Here is an 18,609-nt window from a genome sequence, read left to right as displayed (position 1 = left end):
TAGCATCCGTTTACTGCCAAAAACGTTTCAGCCATAAACTCCAAGCCTTTATGTCTATACAAAATGGTACAAAACCGATCTAGTTGTAACTAATTTATTAAATGTTCCTTATTAAATGTTTTTTACAATAACGGATAGTTAAGTAAAGACGGAAGCCGTGGGAACAATGGATACTTTTATATTTAATTGGTAATAATGTATAATGTATCCATCCAATCTATCTAATCTAATGTATGGTAGGTATGAGGCATCAAATTTGTTAACAAAACAGGGTTTGGATCGTGTGCACACTTGTAATAACTTGATGCAATTAGAGTACTATGGATATTAACATCATATCACCAAAGGGAAGACACTCTGCCGCTCAGGGAAAGATGGGAAAAGAAACATTTGATCTATTTTGCTTCTGCCATCGATTACTTTCGCAAAAACAACCAGAAGTCATGGACAACTATTCTGCAATTGAAGAAAGCATTAAGGAATGCGAGGAATGGAACACCGTTAAGTGTAGCATCCATACATTGTGCTGTTCCTCGCTCGAAGCTGGTGCCTAGTAGAGTGCCAAACCTTAAAACAATGGCTTTTGTGCTGGCCATCAACAACAAGAAGTGCGACACCTGTACGACCCTCTTTGTCGTTAGAATAAGGATTCTATGGTATTTCAAAGAGTGTGAGGATCGATTGCTGGTTTTGACTTGGCGGTAGTTCAATAAGTCAAAACTCAAACCTGCTAAGATGGGTTGATTGAGCAATTTCCTAATGCGAAATCCTGAGCAGACTTTATTGTAAATTCTGGAACAAACTCAGTTGATCTAGTTTTTACATTCTACGATTTATTGACTTAAACTCCAACTTTATAGCAAATCCAGTTGACCAGGATTCTTTTTAATATATGATTGACGAAGTGGAAAGCGATAAGTTAAATGAATATGAATTTTGACTCAAAATATACTAAATGTTATTATAAAAATATAATTGACATTTTAAGTACGATAAAAGTAAAAAAGTAAAAGTAAACAGTAAAATAAAAAATAATTACACGCGGACAATCAGAAACAATTGCTTATTTCGTTAATTATTCAGCCCATTCGTCCATTTCGTTTCGTCCATTACTTCAAACCACATTTCAAACAATAAATTGCATTAGGATCTGCACACAATTTAAATGAACGAATAATTCCCGCTTACAATAAAACATCTCCAGCATCATTTAAAAAAAAAGCTCCATCCCAACGACACTACCCATAACGTAAGACTCATCCCCCAACAGGGAGTTTCACGTTAATCGATGTACTGATTGCTTCTGAGTGGAAGTCAACGAGCGATAGTTTCGCCCTAATCCCTCTCCCACCGCAAACATCCTTCCTGGGGATTTACTACCACTTCAGCACAGTCGCTCAACACCGCACACCAGCACTGCAGTATAATAACACAAAAAGATGTTAATAACTCCGCGCGCGCTCTCTACGTGTTTGATTAACGAAACGCGAATTGAACGATCCCACACTCTCGGGCAGGGGGCGTCAGAGTTCATTGGATTTGCTGATTGAGTTTCAGTCGTTTATCCACATTTCTCGTTAGTTCCTTATCTTGTTTGTCTGAGCTGAGCTTGCTGACCTGCCAGCTGAAGCACCTGTTCGGGGTGGGCGTGTTTGTTGGGGCGAGAGTTTGTTGAATTCCTTTTTACGGTTCGATCGTTACAGCGTTCGTTCGCGTTTGAGCTGATTGAGTTGATTCTGACTAAACGCACTAAACTCATTCCATGAGTATGTGTGTGTGAAGGTGGAGGCTTTTTAAAAGGAGCAGTCGGATTATCGATGCACTACGACGTCTCGTACGCAGGTCGACAATGACGAAAGGACCGGGTGCACCGAACCCGCCCGCCCGTAAGGCGAATCAATTAAAAGCAATTTATATGCACTCCACTGAACAAACATTTGATTTTTGCAAGTGCAAAGCGCACTTAATTGCATTTCCACTCCTTCGGGACGATGTTTTTTTTGTACTTTTTGCGCACACTGCACGTAGATGCTGCAAATCCCTGAGCACCGTGACCGTGTATCGTCGGAGCTCGCGAACCCACCCAGCCACGGCCCACAACGGCTTTCTTCGAGTGCACTTTGCGCGTTGCATTGTTTACACATTCGGCCGCAAAGCCGAGCGGGCGAAGGAACCGCCAACCTCGCAAACCGACCGACACAGAACCAACCAAAAGCCATCGGCAATGGTACGACAACACGTTTCCACGCTTAGCTCGGAACTGGGAACGACCGGTCGACCGGTCGGATTCCGCTTCCGTTTCTTCAACGTTCCAGGCGCTAACCGCATCTGCTCGATCGTGAGAATGTGCGAAAATGAAATTTTTCCAACCCACCGCCCATGTTTGCCCAGCCCACTGCACTCGCGCGTTTTAAAAGGAAGGAGTTTCACCGCGCAAGTGGCCGTAGAATGGATGACGTTTGTCTGGACGGCGGCTCAGGCACATCTATTTAGCGCTCGTTTTTGTGCGCGCTCCCTACTAGGTACGTGATGCACTTCTCTTGCGCAATTGCGTTCGGTGCATTGATTCTTGGATGCAGAACCACAGACGCGTGTGTTGTGGGCACAGACGACAACGGAAACATCCAAAGCACAGTACGACGTTCTATCCCACAGCAAGAATACACAACCATCGTACGCACCTAACGATAAAGGTACGGGGTTTAGCGGGCGAATACGATTGGGCTTTGGCAGGACTAGTCAAACAGTAGCGTGAACTGTGCAAATGGGTACGTTTGTTGATTTGCCATTTGACAGACGTTTTGCCTTTAATACGCGCACGGAGCGAAGCACGCACAATAGAAGATATTTCGTTGGGGCGAGAGATTTGTGTGGAATTTCGTTCATTACTGGCATGTAACTTGGGAATTACGAATTACTGTCTGGCTTTAATTAAAATCTTCTCAAAAAGGACCTTTTTGAGTATTATAAAGATGCTATTTTCATTGAACATTTTACATGTAACTTTAATTTAAAATGTAGTTCTTTTAATGAATAATAGCTGCTGAACAATGGTATAAAAGATGCACACATAATAGTAAATCAAATAAATTGATGCCTTTCCAAGCAACAGTAAAAAACCATACTTAAAGCTATTTAAGCTTTAAGCTAGGGTAATGCCTTAATTTTGAGTTTTAATTTGTATTACAATTTACGTTTTAGTCCTTTTTGAAGGTATGTATCTCTCTGTCTCGTTGGCCTGCTCAGCAAGAATGTGTTTTTTATTTTTTAAAATATGTAAAAAATAGATGCTTCTTCAAGTATCAAACCACCTTCTGTTCTTTAATTCGCTCCGCAGACTTTTTCTATTTCATTTTCTAATCTCCCAGTTTTTTGTTGATAGTTGTGTATTATTCTTTTGATTGTAACTCTATTCTGTTTTTTATTGAACTTGTTTCGAATTTTTATATTATATGATGACTATTACTCCAATTAAATTTAGTTTAAGATATGTTCAAGAGTTTCAGTGAAACCTTAATGGTAGACTATAGAAATAATAGTTGAACTAAATTATGAGGCCTGAAATTGTGAAAAAAATCAAACTTACATAATCGTTTCATGTATACCGACTTAATAATTTGAATTGGTATATGAAACAATATTTCTATCAGAGCGCTCCCCAAGTAAAATTTTTCTGACATAAATATTTATAAATATATATTTAGTGTAATTTAATGAAATGAATAATAATTAGAGAAAAATGTAATACTTATTGAAATTGTAAACCGTTGTCAAACTATATAAATAATTGTGAAAAGATTTAAAAGATATGAATCTTTTTAGATTGAAAGTATCCGTGAAATGCAAACAATAGAAATAGAATTAAAAGAAAAATAATATTGCAAAAATAAAATATGATGTCTCATTTGTCTCATTTTGGATAAGTTTATTATATAAAAGAACAAAATCAGACTAGCAAAAGAAATACAAAACTTCATTGTGCATCAGCTCAAACCCTTCGAACAAAATGGGGTGAACGGTCTTTTAAATGCCACTGCTTACCAACGACGCAATCAAACGAGGAAATAACAGCCTCCATTTCTTTAGTGCATTGAACTGCGTTTGCATTCTAGTGCGTTTGGTAGGGAAAAATCGCACTCGCCAGGAATGTAAACGACGCCCACCGTGACCCGGGGCAAATATTTGCACTTTTGCGTGCACTTCGATCGTACGAATCGGTTCCCACATTTCCCCAGTACAATTCGAACAAACGAATAACAAAGCAATGGTGCCGAGCTTTTTGCCAGTGACAGAATTTGTAATGTTTCACTGGTTCACTGCTATGTGCCGATACGGTCTAAAGTAAATTGTTTGCCCAACTAATCCATCCCATTTTCACATAGTGGTCAGCAAACTTATACGAGCATATTAAAACACGCACACATACACCTTTATAACCCTGTGTAGTGCATGGAATTGTATATTAAAAAAACAACGTCGCCTGACCACCATCAGAAACTTACCTTAAATATAAACTGTCCCATGTCGGATATCTTCTCCGAGGCGGATCCGGTGGCTCGTTTGAAACAATTGAGATAATCACGTGTTAGGATGAAGTATCTGGAAAAAGGGTATCAAAGTTAACGTTCCATAATTAGTGTCGTGTGTCGAATGTCGTTCGGCATCCGGGCATACAGGCGAGCTAATGCTGCACCGTCGCACCGTGGTGGAACAGCACCCATTAAAAGGAAGCAGCATTGTAAAATGGGGATCCCCGCTTGGGATGTTTGTTGGTGTTTGTGTGTGTGTGTGGTGGATGGGGACATGATGGTGGCTTAGTTCAACGTCGACATTAATACGGTTCCAATGTACGTACCTCTCTTTCCAGCGGGAGAACAATCGGTCGCGCTGCTGCCAGAGCAGTCCTCGCTTGATCGGGCCCGTCATTTGTGCCACCGGTATACGTCCAATTAGGAGGGATTTCTGTAAATAAAGATAGACAATAGAACGTTAATTGTAGTTGTTTATTTCATTTCAATGTTAAATTCTTATCTTCGTTTATATCTATAAATGTAAAATAAAGTAAAATTTCACATTTTTCTTTTTAGTAAGGAAGAACTTTAAAATGCCATTAAAAACACTATCGCCAAATGACTGCACACTTCACGTGACTATCCACAGCAATGGTGCATCAACAGTGATTGTCTCACCACCCAAAAGACGATGGAGCAACTTTTTGAAAATAAAAATACTACATTACTACCCTTGTGGAATTGGGTACCAACATTAACAGATGCTTGACGCAGAATAAAAAAAGCGCTTCCACAAGAGACAGCGTGAATCACGTCGCCCACAAAGTAAATGAAGACATCGTCACTGCTCACTGGCAAAACACAGCACTCCCCCCAGCTTTCCAGCAACCGAAAGTAAATATTGAAATCAAGGTTAATTTACACATTCATTTGGCTGTAAAATTTATACGAAGACAGAGGCCACGATAACGTGCGCAAAGTAGAAAAGTTTGTCCTCCGGGGTTGCTCGCTGCCGAAGGATTTTGGTAGTGTGTACGCTTCTCCTTCTCTCCCTCCGTGGGAAGGTGTTCTGGCTCGCTATCAGATGACGGGGGACGGTGGAGTCTGGTGAGATCTCTCGGTTCATTATTTTAATTTAAATTACTTTTTCACGCTCGGACGATGATTGGAGTGAATTAAATCATGTTGGCAAGTTGGTAGTTTTTTGGGGAAGCAAGTTTCTCCGGTTCTGACGCTTTTCCCGCTTTTTTGGTGCAGTGTCCGATCATCGTGATGATGTAAAATTATGATGATTAATGTGTAACTTTGCTGTTTGCTTAACGTTTTGGGGGGTGAGTATTACTTTTGCGCGCCAGCAACTCTCTCTCGCTCGAGTTCTCGAGTGAGCAGAAGTAGCTCATCCTAATAATAGCTAACGTTGGATGGTAGGGAGCTTACAACAAGAGAGGAAAGGGGAAAACACTCTACGAATGGAAAACCATGCATCCTATTATTAATGCGCATTTAAAAATGGTAAAATAAAATGAGAAATTTTGCAAACGCTGAGTTGATGGAGGCGCACGGTACTTTGTACACAGGACGTAAGGTAAGCAATCGAACGGGGCACCGATATAGGAAAAGATAAACATGTGATAACTAAATCTATTTTGAACATGATGCAAAATTTTTTCAGAAGGATGAAACAAAGGTATGTTTTTTTAACAAAATTAAAAATATTCGCAATATTGACGATTAGTTTTAAATCGTAACGGTAGTTTTAAGGGTTTACTATACTTTTTTTTAAATATTAAATATATTGTATTAATATTGTATTAAGAATATGTAAAGTTAACAATGACGCAGTTGAATAATATTTTTGATTAAATTAAAAGGGTTATTTGGAATTATAAATAGACGATTTCATGTATGTTGGTGCATATCTGCTTATTGGCTATTGCAAAGCGCCTGTTGGTATGCAATATGTATTTATAGCTGATTATTTAAAAAAATTAATGCAAACTTTGAATCAATTTATTAGAATTAGAAAAAATCTCACATTTCGTGTTTCTTTTTCAAGTAATTCATAATTCCTAACATCACGAACATGAATTGTTTCAAAGATTAATGTTCTTAACATCACTAAAGAGAGTAATTGGAATTAAAAATTTAAGAATTTAAAATAAAATAAAATAAATAAACAATAAGATTATCTGAGTATTCATTTTCTATACGTAGCATAACGTGAAGGTATGAATGTTTCAACCATTATTGTCTCTCTATTATCGAGATTTATGCACAATCTTCACAGAATTTTCCGATGATTCCAAAAATATACATTCCTCCAAACCGGCTCAATATTTATGAATTCGATTACCATAGCATTAGCCTTGAGCCACTAGGAATAGGATTTGTTTTCAATCAAATGGCACCAAATCTAAAAGCAAAAACATACTTTCATTATCATCGGCGTGAAGAACATGAAACCCAAAACCCCCCAAAAACCACAACCAAAATCACTTGCACTTTCATCGCACCGTATCGCAGGGGTATCATGTTTTGCACGCCGGTCCGTTTGCTAGTCGCTGCCTTGTGTGTGTGTTTGGATGAAAAACAGAAAGAAAAAGCTTCATTTCACCGCCACCGGAATGGAAATTCACCACACACGTCTCCCGAGCAGGGGCAGCAGGCGACGACGCAAGCGAACACCGACTAGACATCCTTCGAAAATGTGTAAACGACACCATGGCCATACGTTGTTGCCCCATGTAACGACCGTTTGTAAACATCTCCACGCACCATTAATAACGGACCGTTGTTGTTGGAAGAAAGGGAAAGGGGACAATGGGTTGGGCGGTAAAGTGGGCGCCTGCCAGGTTTGTGCGAGCTAAAAAGCTGGCACGGATGGATATCGGATTCTGTTAGCGAAAAGCGCAAAAGATAGAGTAGTAGCGCGTCGGTATGGAGAAGCGTTGGCTGTTGGCAAGTGATAATGTTGTAACATGCCACACGCATGACACGGGGACGACACCGATGTTTGTTATGCGGACAAAAAGGGAAGGGGGTTGAGTGGGAAATGAAGCCGGAACGGGGAAAGGTAGCGGCTGATTGCCAATTCACTCATTGTCAGTAGGAGGACACGTGGGTATATGAGCGAGGACTTTTCAAGCAAACACATGTGCTGTAGTTGAAAAGGGATTTTTCTCCAGAAAAACATAGTAATTTTCATGGGTTGGGATTTATGCAGATAAAAATAGAATTCAACACAATTAGTAAAAGATTAAGCAAGAAACGTTCCAGTTTTTGAAGCGTTTTGCGTTAGCTGAAAGGTTAACAATTCGAGTAAGCGATCCGATCAATAACGCTACACAACATTGATAATCGAAAACTTGAGACAAGCAATCAAATCACCTACTTGACGTTAACCGTAATGTTAAAACAACAAACCACTCGATTTGATAAGCGCGCGTTAATCGAGCAAAAGTTGGACCAAAACCAACCTGTTCGCTAAGCCGCAAAACAAGTGGAAGATTCTCATCTTCTCATCATATTGAGCTTGGTAGAAGCTCCCGAAGATGTTGTGTTATTTTGTTGTTTTGTGCTATTTTGTATCCCATTTAAGATAAGTAGATTAACTTCCTGACAATAAGTAGGAACAACCATAGCAACGAAACTCCTTCCAAAAGACAAACCGAAAAACAAATCGATCGATCCTTCAATTGATGAAACGTTCTATCCTCTCCTTCATGAAGGCCGAAATAGGCCGCATAATCGTATCATAGGAAAAATAATCACCTACAGAATAGGAGAAAAGGTACCAGCAAAACCCTCAAGAAAAGCGGGGAACCCAACATTCTCTCCATACAGTGATTTTTTGCTACAAATTCTATGCGGGCCATAAATTCCTACTTCAAAAAAAGAGTTTCACGGTGCCATCGACGGTGCTGTACAGACCACCGCATGGACCGATTAATATCAAAAAGACTTTAATCTCGTAGCCGGCCGCCGGCGTGAAGGTATGTCTTGCAAATCAAACAAAAAAAAAACGAAGAAAAGAAAAACGATTCCTTTCCTTCGATTTGTACGATATTTTGTATTGCTTCGTAACGATCGCTTCGGGACCGTGAAGAAGCCTTGCAATCAGACGAGCAACACAACATCAACCACAAGAAAACCAAAAAGAAAAAAAACGGCAGAAAAAAGAGCAAAAGAAAGTAAGCGGAAAATATTAAACATCCAATCATGTTCTTCATCATTATCATCATCATCGTCGTCGGCAGCATCTTCGTCCTCCTCAGCCGGATCTGCTCGGGAAAGCGTTTGCCGGCGTCTTCACCGCGCCGCTTCATCTTGCAAGCGTGTTCGCTTTGCGGTTGAGTAGAAGGGCATCGGTAATGAATGATAAAAATGGTTCGTGTATTTTTTTTTCGCCCTCTCTCTTATTCGCGTAAGCTAAAGCTAACAATCTTCTCTTTCAATCATGCATGCGTTTTGTTTGCGTTAGCCGAGTGACTGGGTACGAGCGTGCATGAGCGATATCCATCTTTTCGATCGCATCCTTCTCCCCATCACCCTCCGAGCTGAAACGTCCAGGTGGAAAAATAATGGATAAAAGAATTGTTTTTCGTTTGTTTCCCTCCACGGCATACCAATTTTGTCTTCACGTGCACGTTTCATCAAAGCGAAAAAGGCAACTGCTTTTCGGGGTTCGCCGGCACGAACCAGGGCGCGTCAAGGCTGTGCAGCGCACTATGTAATACGTTTCCCGCCCCCCCTAAAGTGAATGGCAAAAGCGTTCCACTTACGGAAACCGGTGAAAACATGCAATTTTCTGCCCGAGGCAATGTTTCGTGTACGTGTAGATAAAGTGCACTTGTAGTAACACACAAGCGATGGGAGGAGTTCTCGTTCTTGGCTGTAGTCTGGGTGCAGGTAGTTTACTAGCCGGGATGAGGGAGCAAAGGCTTGCATCCTTGTGACGGTTGCATACACACAAACACACAGTTGCATGGAAATGATGGTATTGTGTAATGGAAATTATCGATTGCAATTTATAACCGAGTAGACATTTAATTTCAAACTTCGTGTACGTTTTGGTACATTTGGGGGTTGGTTTGTTTGTGTGAGGGAATGGGTTGGATGTAACTAATGTAGCTGTTTAGTGGATACGTTTGAACGAAAAGACATTCAAGGCAGTTACAGAATAAATTTGTAAGATAAATACATTACACGCTTATACTTACAAAAGCTTTTTTTTGCTCTTCTCATAATTATACCATTTTCAATCATTTAGTCATTTAGTTCGATCTTCACTTCTAAATATTATACTTTCCAATAATTTATGCTACTGCTTTGCAATAAGAAAACATTCCCTTATTAAATCGTTGGCCAACATTCCTTAAATGTGTTAGTAACAGGATGCTGATGCTTCAGTGGCACAATTTACGCCTGAAGCTATGCAATCGTATGTCGTACAGAGCATGTGGTAAATCAACGATATTGCATACCTTCTCGTATTTTTGTGTAATATTACTTATGTACAAGTGGAATTGTATGTTTTGATCCATTTAATGTATGTAACAATTCAGTTGCATCCAAAAACAAATATATTATTGTAATTTGCAGTATCTGCAACACATTACACCAACCTCTTGTTTGTTCGTTTTGAGCTAGTCATGAAAATGATTTGTTTTTACGAATAAAAATAACGAGTTATTCTGTCATTTATCATACCTAGTTTAAAAGAAAATTATACGAACTAGATACTCTTGTCACACCCTTTCCAAATAATAACACTTCATTCCAATAATCAGTTCTGCTGCTTCAATTTGGGAGTAACTTTCTACGAGGACATGCCGGTCTATACAGGCTTTCGAGACTTAATTCATTTCCATCCAGCCGGATAGCCAGTCATTGCTACGGGGAAACTGTCCGTTTCAGGATTGAAACCATGACGGTCATGTTATTGAATCGTTGGAGTTGACAACTGTACCACGAGACCGCAAATGATCAGTTTATTGTATCTAATACCTAATAACTTGGTATTCGTACAATTTTGCGCATTGAATTATATTCCATCCGAAGATTACTCACTTGCATCTAGTTATCATTAATATGTACTCTTGCTAGCTACTAATAAATATTTTTTTTTACTTTAAATCGTTAAATATTTCTCAGTTCGTCGATCAATAGCTAGGTACTAGTAGTTCGTGGATAAGTGACCAGTTACCTTTAATTACCATAAAAAATGTTTTATGTAGACCATCAAAGAATTCGTAAATAAGTTTACTATTTGGTCAACCAGTATTGATTATCTGGGTTTTCTTCTTCTTCTTCTTTGGCTCAACAACCGATGTCGGTCAAGGCCTGCCTGTACCCACTTGCGGGCTTGGCTTTCAGTGACTAATTGATTCCCCCCCATAGCAGGATAGTCAGTCCTACGTATGGCGGCGCGGTCTATTTGGGGATTGAACCCATGACGGGCATGTTGTTAGGTCGTACGAGTTGACGACTGTACTATCAGACCGGCTTTTTTGGGTTTTATTTACTCTAATTTATAGAGGTACACAGATAACTCAACATTGATGTCTTCGATATCCTTTTTTATTCTCGTAACATTGGTCGAAAGAATTGAGGTTTGAATACTATGGATTAAGAATGAAAAACGATAAAAAAGCAGAAGTCTATAATCTTACAAAAAAATATTTGTAAGACTTTAAGACATTTTAAGACAAATGCCGCACTTCATTGATAAAGTTTCACTTAGAATGTGAGCATTTGATACAATTTTCAGAATTTGAAAATTACAAGTTCCAAAAAGTTCCAAAATTACAAATTAAGATAGGTAAATGAGCGAACAAGACAGAACTAAAACGCACAATTCCTCAGCTGCTGATTATCTTAGGAGGGTTTATGAGAAAGAGATTTGATGAATAAAACTCACTTCATGACCGCTCAACACAATCCTCTTTTCCAGCGATTCCAATTATTTGCTTACCTATCCAACCCTTTTTCTCCCTTCCCCAAACAGCACTATGGTCATGAGTCTAAAATTACCTTCTCGCAAAAAGCGACACAATTTCCTGCCCGGAAGCAATAAATGACAAATCGAACATGCCTTCCGAAAGAAAACCCTCCCCACCCGTCCCATCCGGCGGCTTTGTCGTCGAAACGGACGACAACTGTGACTTGGATACTATTTATAAATCAAAGTTTTGCAATATATCACCATCACCACCACCACCACCACCATCAGTGTGCGATGGTGCAACTTTTGTCAGTTGACACCCATGGGTCCCCATGGTGGCGACATGGAGCACGAACAATGACGGTGTTCGCCGTTCATTGCATTGCAACGTCTTCAGTCTTAAAACCGGGCACAAGAAAACGTCTTCACGTTACTCAAACAGGACGCCAGAGACTCTCTCTCTCTCTCTCCCTTTCTCTTGCATCTCTCAACTTACCCCAGCAGCGGTGGGTTTTGATCGGATTGGAAAATGGTTCCGGGAAGGAAACCGAGCAAACGGCCAACCCTTTCCGATTGTTTTCTGCCCGTCTTTCTGCCCGAGGGGTGTGTGTTGGTGTTAAATTTGTCATAATTGAAAAACTTGCTTGCGAGCTGCTGCTGCTACGATCCGATCCGAATGAATGGAACTTCGGTGGAAACGTAGACACACTGGCAGGCTCTCTCATATTACCCACCCAGCACTTTACCCCTAGCACTGAGGGGCGAGGAGGAGTGTTCCGCTTTCCAAGGCCTCTCGTGTGCGTGTGTGAGTGTATGCGATGGCGAATTCTTCTTCAAATATTTACAAACGTCTTGTGGTTTAATGCGCTACGGCTGAAGCACTTTATTGAATTAGTATAAGCTGTTTTGTGCAGAGCGGGAAGGATGGAGCTGCAATCGGGACACCATCGATCGAAACGGTCCCTCGGTATGTGAGAGAATGGAGAATTTGTTTCCTCCCTCACACACGCACACATATACACAAATGCCTTGAAGGTACACTAGAAGCTAGAAGTCTAGCAGCTGGTGGGAAATAGCAAGACAAAGATTTACGTAACTCGTTCGACTTTCGATGCCTCGATGGCCGCGATGTGTGTGAGTGGGAAAAAGGCAGCAGCTCCACCGGGAATTCGGCAAGGAAACGTTCCGCCTGCGTTGAGTGTTTTTCCACCACTGGCGCTATCTTGCGTGCGTGTTGGTGTCTCACGCGTGCATCTGTGAGTGTTTTTGGCGTGAAGCCGGAAAAGCCGGCGAGTAGCGAAGCTTGTCCTCCGATTAAAGTGTGTAATCGTGTCTTGTTGGTCGCGTTGGTAGCCGATAAGAGTACAGAGTGTACCAGTACCAGCGCCCGCCCCTCCCACCGACGCAAGTAATTGAGTTTCTCGGGGGAGTAGCGCCGGCAAGAGCCGCACAGTCATGGCAGATAAATCTCAACACGCAGCAGATGAATTTAGCGGATCGAAACCGAGATAAATATCAACAACGCACGGTGAGCGTTCACCGTCCCCAGCTAACCACGCTACTTCAGCCCGTCCTGGATACGGGGTGGGTCGTTCGGGATATTCGTTTTCTAAATTAGTTAATATCAAATCATGCGGCTGTGTCACTTTGTGCCACACTCCTGGGCGTGCGACGAGCAAACCATTTTTGACATAATTTATGCATGCTGGTCGCATTTCGCCCTCGCCGTTTGCCTTCCATTTCCGGCTCGGAACCTTCTTCCCCCCGGTTTGACTCATCAGAAAGCCCGTACGCTTTCCCCGGGCATTGCCAGGATGCTTGTCTTTGCGTCTCATCAGCCACAGCATGGATAACAGCACCTTGTTATCGCAGACACGGCAGACCGCTTTAGATGGAGCTTCAATCAGGACCGGTGTGTGTGGGTGTGTGTGTGTCTAACTTCCCACCTAAACCGACACCTCTGCTTCTCTGTCCCACTGCTTAGTCGCGAAAAAGGAAAACCAAGAAGGGATCTTCCCCACGTGCTATGTGCGGAGGCGAGCAATGCAGATATGACTTTCCGTTCCACCGTCCAAGATTGGATTGGACGGATGCTTGCTACACCCATACGTACGTACACAGCCATCGTAGTGCGGCAGGGACATCGCAGAGACGTCCAAAAATTCTATCCGGATGCTTCCCACCCAACTGACAAGCGACATAGGCGGGAAGCGGCTTTGGTTGCGTGGACTCTCCTCGAGCAAGTGTCACATTTCCCGCCCTGTAAAGGTGGGCACGGCGGATGGAACGGTGAATTTGAACCACACAAAACGATGCCAACCGACCGACATTTGGGAACGTTTCGTTTAATAAAGATTTGTGCGGTTAAACCTGGAGCATTAGGGCGAGAAATGTAAGCCTTCGGTCGTAACTATAACTTCATTTCGTTTCTCACTTCCTTATCACCACGGGTATGTACCAGTAGCTGGCTGACGGGCTGGCTGGCTGGTGGTGGTGTCGGTGGCTCTCTATAAAAGTTTTATAAACTTCCTTTCTAGCCTCGAACGAACATCCTATTTCGGATTATTTTGGTCGCTCATCCCAGGAGAGCAGGGTTCGAGGGAAGAGTCAACTTCCGTCTCGTGTGTTTTTTTGTTGTTGTTGTGTTCCTCCCCGTGTTATTTTCATTTAGTTGTGACCGGAAGGACCGTTTGGATGGAGGCCCTGGGCCTCCCTAAATTGACCCTGGGACAAGCGCGCCATGTCAAACAGCGCACCAATCCTGACAGCCATATTTTCGTCTCGCGCTTGTTCGTCTTTAACACGCCCAACCGGACGACCGGACAAGCAAATAGACTCCGAAAATGAACCGGTGGGGTTGGGGAAATAGGAAAATGATGACATAAACAAACTTTCGAGGAATTTATACATATAACGTTGTGTTTGCACAAGCCATAAGGCGAGAGAGAGAGCGAGAAAAAAGGCTAGACCGGCACGTTGTGGATACAAACCGAAGGACGCTAATTTGGCCGTGACGTCCAGCAAACACCGACGACGACGGTGGTACGGCTACGGAGCTACCGGAAGACATAACATGTTAACGATCGGGCTGTGGGGAAGGAGACGAGACGTGATAATGTTGAAGGAATCTTCTCTTTTTTTTTTTGGTGTTGCGATGTATCAGTAGTTTCGTTGGCTTTATGCGTCTGTTTGCCAGTCAAGCAGCAATTTCCCTCCCACGTCCTGTCCAAAGGGCCATTTTGTGCTAAACAAGTTTTATGAACCATTACGTTTTGCGCCGATCTGTCACATCCTGATCAATAACCATCAATGTTCTAAGACGTGTCTTACCGCTTGCTTTATCCTTTATCGGAGAACTTATGGCACAAACATGCATTTCCTAAAGGAAGCTGGCAAACAAAGACGATAATAGGATACAACAAAAACACACACACAAACCTTTTCCATCGCGAACAAATATTGAACTTTCTTAATCAACTCCAATACTGCCCACAAATAGTTGGTTCGAAGTTAAGAAAAACGAAAAAACAAATCCACTGGAATTAAAACACCCCCAACGACGTCCTCCGATGGTCGCTTTATGCGCAACCATGCCCCAATCGCCTCTTTTTTTTCATTCTCTCGCGCTGCGCCAGTTTGACGCCAAACGAAACGCTATTTCTTTCTATTTCTAATCTAAATTTTATTGTGCCAAGATTAGGGCACGGAATCGAAATTTTTGCCCGAGACCAATCTTGCTGACCGGAAAACAAGCGTAGGAGACTACCGAAAGCGAATCCCCAATGTCAGTGGGCAGGCGTATTAGGTCGAGTTTTTGGATGACTCCTTCTGCCATTGGAGACTGTTGAATGACCAAACGATCAACCCAAAAACCACAACACGACAACACATCGTTTCGGTGTCTCCAAGTTGCCAAGCTTCTTGCTTGGAATTCAATAGAAGGTAAACTGGCCATTCGCCTCAGCATCATGTGGTTTGAGAGTTTGGGAAGGAGACATTGTGGCATTCTGCGTCCCCCTGTTGAACGAAATTCCAAATGAAAAACGAAACATTTACAACGAGCTCACCACAACGTGAGTTTTTTTGGGGGGCAGGAGAGGCCACTCGGTCGAAACGTACCCGGATGAACGCTGGGAGTGTGAGGTGGATATACCTAAAGCCTCCAGCCTCTGAAGTTAAATGGGATTTCCCAACCACACTCCCTGAATGCACAGCGAGGGCACTCTTACCGAAGGCAAGTGTCCTCATGAATATATGCTTAATAAACGTAACAAGCGAGTCGATTGTGGTTTACATCTCATGAATCAGAGCAAATGCTTCGGTGAAGAGTGGTTCTCGGCCCCAAACTTCTTATCGAGGACAACGAGCTTGAACATGGCTGCCAATATGTGCTCTGCCACAGACCACACACACACTGTCTCACACAAAAATCTCTTTCCCCTTGAGCAGGATAGGTTGGATTCGCCTTGCCATGTCCGGGTTCCAGGCCAACCAGAAAAAAGTCCAGCACCAGACTACCGAAATGTCCCCAGGTATGTGACAGGAAACCACGTGAGATATCCTCCCAACCCAACCTCCTATTACCCACCATACCAAACCAGCATTGGAGCATTGTGATTTATTATGTGAAAGGTAAATTTAAGACACAAAATGAATTGATCCTTAAATTTAATCCCCCAATGTGTCTTCGCTACCAGTTTCGGCAAAGGTAGCGACGACTGATCTGAACGGGATTTGCTTCCGGACTTCGGTGTGGGGTGCTGTCGAGTCTACAACCACATCACGTGCGGTAACTTTTACCATAAGGGTTGTCATGGCTACGATGGGACACGTAGACCTTTCCCCATTTGCCGGCACAATGTTAATCTACTTGCAGCCCGACAGCACGCATTGCAAGTAGGCGAGTGCTGTGACCATTGTTTAAGTGTGACTTAACGAAAATGATGCGCAGCAATGAAACCAATTTCAGGTGATTTATTTGAAGTAAATTAAAAGAAGAAAATGTTAGGGTATACCAGTTTTGTAAGTGTTTCCAACGAAGCATTCTTTATTTTCACACAACGAATAGAAACAAAAAATGGCTCCCTAAACTCCAGGCACTTTCCAATAGCGATATCGTGTCTGCCCTTGTCTCTTGGTAGAAAGTGTCAATAGTGGAAATTAAACTTTAGTTAAAGAAAAAATATACCGATTAGACAAATGACAGTTCGGTGAAAAATTACCTGCCCCATGGGACCTTGGACCTTCCCGTCTCGTACCGAGCTGAAAGTGCACACACTCCAATACCAGAAGCGATCGAAAATCGTTCCCCACTCTCTCTCTCTCTCTCTCTTTTCGTTCCCCGCTAAACGCTCAATCTCCTCCTGATTGCATGCAGTAGAATCGTGACAGCTAGTCGGATTGGAAAACGTGTCGTTTAATCGAACCCCAACCCACTTGGTACGCGATGCAGAACTTTGCGTGGTTAACCACAGACGATCACTGCACACGGGGGGTTCGGATGGCAAACCCGTACGGGCAAGGTGGGACAGTCGCACTCAGTACAAACCATTTCCACCATCACTGAATCCCATACGCCCTTGGGTCAGTGGTATTGGGCATTGGAAAGGGCACGTAGGTGTCCACGACCTTCACGAGCGTATTTTATTGAGGCAGCAGGCAGAAGGGACTTGTAGTGGTAAAACAAAACAATTATTGTGCAACTATTGGCTAATGAGTATGGCAAACTTGCTCTGTGTGCGGGTTTGGTAATGTGGCGGGCTCGGGACTAACACCGCAGGACGGTTTGTGCAAGTTGCAGGATGCATTTTCACACTACAAACAAGCGCTGGAAGCAACGGAGAGTGGAGTTGCGGATCCAATGCCAACCACTGCAAATACTATCGTCCACAAGTACGCAGTGCCAAACGGAAAACCATAACTATATCCGTACGCTTCCGGGCATAAGTGACAGTTGGTTGTGTCTGTAACACGTGGTCCCGATTGGAAACAGACAGTGTGTGTACTGCGGGAGCGAAAACCGAATAGGAGACAATGGAACTAATTTCGCTTGATCGACACACGACGTTGCAGGTGGCTGATGCCGTGTTTTTACATGTAAGGTGGGAATCAGTTCAATATTTAAAGTTTATTCATAACACCAACAAGGGAAATGTTCGTTAGGGAAACGATTAGTGGTTGTTGAACATAATTGTGAACACAAAGTGAAGAAACGCCAAACTTTGTTGGGAACAGTTTTGAGAAAACAAAAGCTCAACTCGGCACGATTGTTTTTAGGCTACAAACCTAAAACGGGACCGAACAACTTTCGCCCAATATTTCAACCGCTGCATGAAGAGAACGTTCAACCGAAACCGAAACAACAAACCCCAAGCGCACCTCCCCAAATCATCTAGACACGCACCCATTGTTTGATTGATGTAAGACGGATGATTGATGTAAGAACGCACGAATTTGCAACGGCCGTGCGTGCGCTGGCATATGAATTGATAATTACCATTAATGATTACTGTTTTGTGGTAATTTGCATTTATCGCTCATACGTAGCGGGCGGGAACGGCACGATTCGTGCCGATCGTGAACCGGGATCCGGTACGAAGATGCTTGTAGTGAGCGTACCTAAGAGATAGACGGAGCTGCTGCTGCACGCCTGCGATGTGTTACATATCAAGCTTTGGTTGTGTGAAAATAGGAGGCTTTTAAATTACGGCTAGAAATACGGATCACGTTTTGCCACAACACATTTTGTTTGCTGTAATCGATAGTTTTACAAGCGAAGAAAACGTATTTGGAAAACAGAAAGCGAACCATCACTCTATGGCGGCTCAGTGCCGAGGTATGAATTTGCTTTCGTATGTATGCTTCCCGGTAGGAAAGAAATTATGCACGATTGGAGATGCACGAATGGCAGAAGAAAAATATTCCGGGGAGGGGTTTTGTTCCATCTCCCCCTTTTCGTTATCGTTCAACCGTCACGCCCAACGGTCTTTGCTTCTGACGTACGGCAATGGCGGCGGACGCATCCTGCCCAGTCTGAGGCACTAATCAAACGATTTGCCGCCGATGACACGCATCGAGAACCTGATAAGACTGTCAATTTCGACGAGAATCCGAGATTCCGTCAGCGCTACGGAAGAACAAATACTGATTCTATCC

The 18,609-nt window shown here is 42.5% G+C and overlaps 1 protein-coding gene across 1 annotated transcript in view; it reads right to left on the bottom strand.

Annotated features, from left to right (window-relative positions):
• The window catches only part of LOC120899972 (GATA zinc finger domain-containing protein 14), a 115,369-nt gene that overhangs the window by 6,805 nt on the left and 89,955 nt on the right, over positions 1 to 18,609 (bottom strand). The window contains exons 3-4 of the mRNA XM_040306376.1: positions 4,856 to 4,962; positions 4,503 to 4,599 (exon numbers count right to left, since the gene is read on the bottom strand). Coding sequence (XP_040162310.1) covers positions 4,503 to 4,599; positions 4,856 to 4,962 — 204 coding nt within the window. The remainder of the gene's footprint in view (positions 1 to 4,502; positions 4,600 to 4,855; positions 4,963 to 18,609) is intronic.

The sequence above is a fragment of the Anopheles arabiensis genome, chromosome 3 (assembly GCF_016920715.1).
Source record: "Anopheles arabiensis isolate DONGOLA chromosome 3, AaraD3, whole genome shotgun sequence".
Classification (NCBI taxonomy): domain Eukaryota; kingdom Metazoa; phylum Arthropoda; class Insecta; order Diptera; family Culicidae; genus Anopheles; species Anopheles arabiensis.
Note: the sequence above shows the minus strand (reverse complement) of the source record. Positions and strands in the feature narration are given on the sequence as shown.